This window comes from Buceros rhinoceros, unplaced genomic scaffold (genome assembly GCF_000710305.1).
Source record: "Buceros rhinoceros silvestris isolate BGI_N320 unplaced genomic scaffold, ASM71030v1 scaffold38002, whole genome shotgun sequence".
In the NCBI taxonomy this organism is placed as follows: domain Eukaryota; kingdom Metazoa; phylum Chordata; class Aves; order Bucerotiformes; family Bucerotidae; genus Buceros; species Buceros rhinoceros.
The window spans coordinates 14,200-20,328 of NW_010401347.1; the positions used below are offsets into that span (position 1 = coordinate 14,200).

Sequence of the window (6,129 nt, forward strand, 5' to 3'; positions counted from 1 at the left end):
CCCCAGGTCCTCATGACCTCCACCCCTCTGCGAACCCGCCAGTCCAAACCTCACCTGGGCATCTGCAATGCTTTGGCTATTCTATGGCTAGTGAATACTTGGTGGAGTCCAACTCAATCACCGGGAAAGGCCAACCCAGCTGTGCACTGTCCATTCACAACACCAATTTCAGATCATCTTCCATTTCAACACTGTTTTGTCTCTCACAGCCTACTTCTTCTCCTCCCTCTTCTCCTTCACCTCTCCAAGTAAGGACATCCATAAAAGCAAAACGCACACAGGACTGTGAACTTACTTCAGCTCCGTCTGCCCACAGGGCTTCTTCTTCGACAAGTTAATGAGCTCTTTGCCATATTTCTCTTCTATAATTGCCCTGTTGAGGAAACAGAGAAATGAGAGGAAGTTCTCATTTCAGAAACCGGTATTTGTTTGCAGCAGAGGCCAAACTCCACTCTTAACACCCTCCCTATCTTCTGGACTGCTGCAAACCACCTGTGGACAGGTGGCTGAAGGAAGACTGTTGTTTGAAGTTACCCAACAGCCTTTCCAGTGAAAACACTCTGTTTTGCTGTGTCTGTGTGCTTCTCTCCCCATCTCCCCATGTCTGATGGGTGCAAGAACCACCTCCACAGGAGATGGAGGCAAAGCAGGCAGTGCGGCTGGTGGGTAGATGCAGCCAGTTGAGTCACCTCAGGAGTTTTTAGCTCATTTTCCTGTGGGAACAAGATTCGTGTGATCACACAGCTTCTGCATCTCAGCCATCATCTGACAGTCCATCCACACAAGTACTTTTTAATCTGATTTGGTTAATTTAAACCAAATATTACAGAGGGGAGTAGATCCCTCAGAGACCACTTAGCCACAATACATGAACCATAAAGCTCAGCTGGGCCATTTCAGCCTTTCAGGACATCTTAAAATGAGTCAACAGCTACTCTCTTCTGCCCGCTTCTGGTGCTTAGGGTGAATACCTGAAGAAGAGTCCACATCTTGTGAGGTAACAAAAATAATACCTTTGAGAGATCGTATTGTCCTCCCCTCTTGGAAGAAGGAGCAGGGAGGGTGAAGAATGCTTATGTGTTGCAGCCCACAGACAACCAACTTTCTGTAGCTGCTTGGCAATCTACAGAACCAGGGCTGGACTTGCTCAGTCAAATGTAGACATGCCCATCCGGGCAAGTCACCCTAGCTGTCTGCAGTCATGGAGAGAAACAAGTACTGCTAGAGGCTTGCATTAGAAGGTCTGCTTCTACTGGATGAACCAAATAGCTCCCTAGAATGTCTGTATCTCTGACACAGATGCAGATGACTGTGTTGTTGTTTAGATTCTAGAGTTTGGCAGAGTTAGGTGTTCACCCAACTTAACTCTTTAAAAACTCCAAGAGCTCGTAGGAAAGTGGAAAAAATGAAGATTATAAATTGATCTTTCTCCTCTGTCTGATAATATTCCCATGAACTTGCTTTTGAGGCAAAGGCAGCCAGCATGTCTCCATGGCTGGGACCATGTAACACTTGTGTAGATGGAGAACTGGGCCGTCTTCAGGAAAAGGTGCCAGTAGCAAGCCCAGGTCCAGCCTCTAACCTTCTCCTGGCTAGACACATCGGTGGGAACCTACACCTCCTTCTGCTGCAAAGAGGAACGGAGCACAGCGTGTGGAGGAGGCTTTCTGCACTCTCTCCATTGTCATGGATGAGTGGGACAGAGTTTTCAGGGGTCATCAGACAGTTCCTTGGGCCTCTGAAAAGCCCAGATTTTCCTAGAACATGGCATTGCAGACTTAACTGGGCAGTAGGTGCATTACACAGTTTTAACAGCAGGTTCTCCTCCTCTTCATCCCCGTTAGATTTGTTCCAGGCTGTTTTGTACCAAGCCTTGTATTCAGAGGTTTGTTTTCTCCAGTTCTCAATACCAAAATTACATTAACTCAGGGTTGTTTTACAATGCTCTTCAAATTGAGCCATTGCTAACCAGTTGAGCCACAAAGTCAAAATACATGAACAGGCCATCTCAGCTGTGCTTTTGTAGCCACAGAACCTCTATTTAGGTCACATCATCTGATTAATAAGCACACTTTCTAATGCTCTACTTCTTTTTAACATAAAATCTGTGGGCTGTCCATAATCTGCAAAGACAAAGTCAAGCCAAAGCCGTGCCTCTCTTATACCAAGCTTATTGCCTGATTTTCTCCAAGGTGAAATGCAAGGTGACCTTCATAGGAGAGCACGTGGCCTGTGCAGGCCACCAACAGCTGAAAACACATCAGTTGATGCCTGGCAACACGTAAGACTGAATTACTAAACTGCTCCTCATTCTTCCTTCTTTTTAACAGTTCAAAATGTGAGCATCAAGCTCTGGACACTATCGCCTCCTCGCAGCATAGGATTCCTGGGCATGGACTTCGTACCACAGCACCAGCTGTGCAAGCAGAGGGCAGTGTAAGAAAACAAGTTCCTCATCAGGCAAAAATCAAAGGTGTTGTAGTATAGTGGACAGTTAAATTCAACAGAAACCAAGCTGGGAATACAAGGAGTAGAAGAAATGCCACCGCCTCACTTCCCAGTTCAACCCAACCCATTTTCAGAGGCAGCTCCATACCTTTCCTTCAAAAAGTCTTCAAATTCTTTGCAGTTCTTCCTGCCGTCATTCAGATGTTGAATGATGCTGTCATAGCCAACTGTGCTTGTCAGATCTGTACTCTAAGAACACAAGGACAGGAGTCACATCCTCAGTGGTGCAGTCCACGGCCACTGCCACCTCCAGTGGCATTTGCACAAGAGATGGCTCAGCTTGGAGCCAGTGTGCAAGTGCCTCTTTATGAAATAAAATGTTTTTCTTTTAAGGGTGGGAGAGGATCCAGAATGAGAACAGTGGTGGCAATCTGGGACAAGGCACTTCCATGACTTTCAGAAAACGGAAGAGCTTGGTCCTACCACATCCTATTGCTCCCCACTGGTGTAAGCACAGCCAGCTCCACAGCATGTGGCATCTCCTCCTATGAGCTTAGCTGTGAGCTCTAAATCAATGAAATCAAACACTAAAACCCCTCCAAGACTCTAGATACAGCCCATCTTACTACTGCTCCTCCTAGTTTCTGCAGACATGGAGATGCATCTTTGTTAGCGCTGACTTGCACTGTTCACCCTCATGTCTGGCTGCAGAAGTCAACATCTGGGCTGGAATTGAATTTATCAGGCTTTTCCGCACAGAATTGCTGGGCTATGGGCTTCTCTTGCCCCACAGTAATGTACGGATGCACCCAGTGACCGCCTCTGCAACAGCCCTGTCTTTGACCTTGCAAAAAAGCAACACTACACGCACACCAAATCAAAACACCAGTGCAAAGATCATTTCCCTAAGTACCAGGTCCTCACCCACCACTGCTGTATGCCCTCCAACACATCACTCAGGACCAGCTTCTTCACTCCTCACAAAATGTCACAACCAGGGAGAGGTCCTGCCTCTACCGTCTATGGAACCAAGCCCCATCTTCAGGGCTCTCAGCCCTGCGGTGCAACCCACACTTCTCATAGACTTGTAAAGGATCGGTGTCTTCCTATGAATTCTTCTTAAAAACATATATTGTACTGATGCCTATTAAAAAGAAAAGAAATACGCGCAGCAATGATGTAGATGGGCTAGGACAAAGGTTGACTACCCTATTCTTTCTTCATACCTGTGCCTAGAAGCAGCTTAGGGCAAAAAACTTGATTTTTGCCCTACAGCTGTTGAGGATTTACCACCCTGGAGACTAGGGCCAAAAGCAGGACTCCTAAGTGCTGTGAGAATACAAAGAGATGCTCTGGCCACAAGCTCTCCTTCTCTGGAAAAAGCCCGAAGCAGATGCAGGGAGCCGTGCAGAAGGTGCTACCTGTTTTCTTCTGCAAAGAGGAGCAGTGGGTGTTGAACAGAACAGCATGTACGGGAGCAAAAAATGCAAAGAAAGAGGTTGCCAAAAGGAAGCAACGGCGGGAGCAGATACGAAACTCAGAGAAAGGAAGCAGAAACCACAAACAGTTATTAAGAAGCTTGAAGAGGAATAATGGCAGGGCAGACAGATTCAGGAAATGGCCTGAGTCAGGATGAGAGCATGCAGAGAACCGGTATGAAAGTGTGGGCAGAACGGGGGATTTCTCAGGAATTCATACCCAGTGCAAGAGATGAGGAGGAACAGGGCTGGTGTAACTCCTTTAAATGAAGGAGTTATCCTTAAATGAAGGATTTAATTATGGGCGCTTCCCTAAGGAGTCAAGGACTTGTCAGTGGCCAGAAAACAAGAAATGAAGCTGAGATCTGGCAGAGTGGGACCTATAGGAAATCCCTGGGTATCCCAGACCAGTTCTGCTCCATCCAGGGCATGCATGGGAAGAGAGGACTGAGAAGGACCTAAGCAGAAACCAAAACAGTTCCAGTTTCCTTACAAAGCAGAAACTTCCTTCCAAAATGGACTCATTACTGGTAAACCCCCAACCAGTTCTCAGTTTGCATCACATCTTTGCCAACCAGGCCTGTGAAAAAGGAAACACGCTTGCACTGAAGTTGGTCTTCACGCCAGTTGCAAAACACAGGAACCTCCTAACTTGACTTCCTATCCCTCATTTCAAAGGAAATAAAATGGATGTGGAGAACAACTGTTGGTTGCTGCAAATCCAGGAATGACAGAGCAGTCAGACCCCACCACTGCATCTCAGGGGGCACCTGAAAGCTCCTGCATCCCGCTCTGCTGCCTGGGACGCTTTGGCTCACTGCACTGGGCAGAAGTAGCAAGGCTAAAATTGGGAACATCCATCAAAAATGTGCACTAAGCTCTTTATTTTATCACTCTTCCTCCTTACAACTCTTCCTCCTCCAGCAGCAGGATTTAACTCCAGCACGTTTGTATTTAATAAATGCCCGGGGCTTGACCAGACCTCACAGTGCAAGCCGTTATGTGAAAGATGGGAGGTAACAGAGACAGTGGAGATTCCCAGAAGAGCTCCCGGCCCAGAAGGAGCTGGACAGGATGGTATGCCATGAAACCAGCCTTCACAGCATCCTTCTGAGCAGATGGTGGCAGAGAGAGTAAAAAGACCAGCGTGACTCTGCATGGGACATCCCAAGGGCAGGGCTGGCAGGGAGCAATGAAAGAGGAAGGGTGACACGGCGAGTGCAGAACCATGCCTGCAGAAGATGAGATTTAAAGGCATAAAAAACTAATCAGAAGACATGATAAGCTAAGTCAAAGACAGATATAGAGGACATGGAGTTTCACCAAGCCCTTCCCAACCAGAGGGACGCAGGAGGATGAGGATCTCTCCTCCCACCCTGCAGCACACAGCTGTCATGGTCCTCTGTGTAGGACAGAGCTCCAAGCCTATGTGCTATTTAGAGGACAGTCCATGGAAACTACAAAGAGATGACTGCAAGGTGACGAAGCGGCAGCTGATACTTGCCAAGCCCACAGGGCACAGCAGGACATGACCCCCCTATCCAACCCACTCCCCGGGTTTGCACCATCCTCCCCACAGACTCACTTAGAAGAAGAAATATGTGTGCCTGTTGTGCTGCTTTTGGTTTTATTCGCACTTTAAGACAAAACTAGGGGCTAAAATGCTCTAGTGGGTATCTGAAGTCATGTTATCAAAGAATCACAGAATGTTTTGGGTTGGAGGGGATCTCTAAAGCTCACCCAGTTCAACCCCCCTGCAGGGAGCAGGGACATCTGCCCCCAGAGCAGGGGGCTCAGAGCCCCAAGGGACAACCTGACCTGCTATGGGGCCAGCGATGGGGCTGCTCCCACCTCTCAGGGAAACCCGGCACAGGGTCTCACCACCCCCAGGGTCAAACATTTCTCCCTTCTCTCTGCTCTGACTCTCCCTCTGTCAGTGGAACCATCAGCCCTTGTCCTGTCCCCACAGCCCCTGCTCAAAGCCCCTCCCCAGCTTTCTCCGAGCCCCTTGCAGCACTGACAGGCTGCACTCAGGTCTCCCCGCAGCCTCCTCTGCTCCAGGCTGAACCCCCCCAGCTCTCTGCCCTCTCCTCCCAGCAGAGGGTTCCACCCTGCCAGCATTGCTGGGGCTCCTCTGGCCCCGCTGCAGCAGCTCCGTGTCTCTGCGGGGCTGAGGAGCCCCGAGCTGGCCCCCGCCCCGGAG

General features: G+C 48.8%; 1 protein-coding gene across 1 annotated transcript in view; it reads right to left on the reverse strand.

Annotated features, from left to right (window-relative positions):
- PSTPIP1 (proline-serine-threonine phosphatase interacting protein 1) overlaps positions 1-3,879 on the reverse strand; it is a gene marked incomplete at its 5' end in the record, with an annotated part of 12,625 nt that extends 8,746 nt beyond the window's left edge. The window contains 3 exons of the mRNA XM_010132239.1: positions 296-373; positions 2,597-2,697; positions 3,790-3,879. Of these exons, the coding sequence (XP_010130541.1) occupies positions 296-373; positions 2,597-2,697; positions 3,790-3,879 (269 nt within the window). The remainder of the gene's footprint in view (positions 1-295; positions 374-2,596; positions 2,698-3,789) is intronic.
- Positions 3,880-6,129: the final 2,250 nt, after the last annotated feature.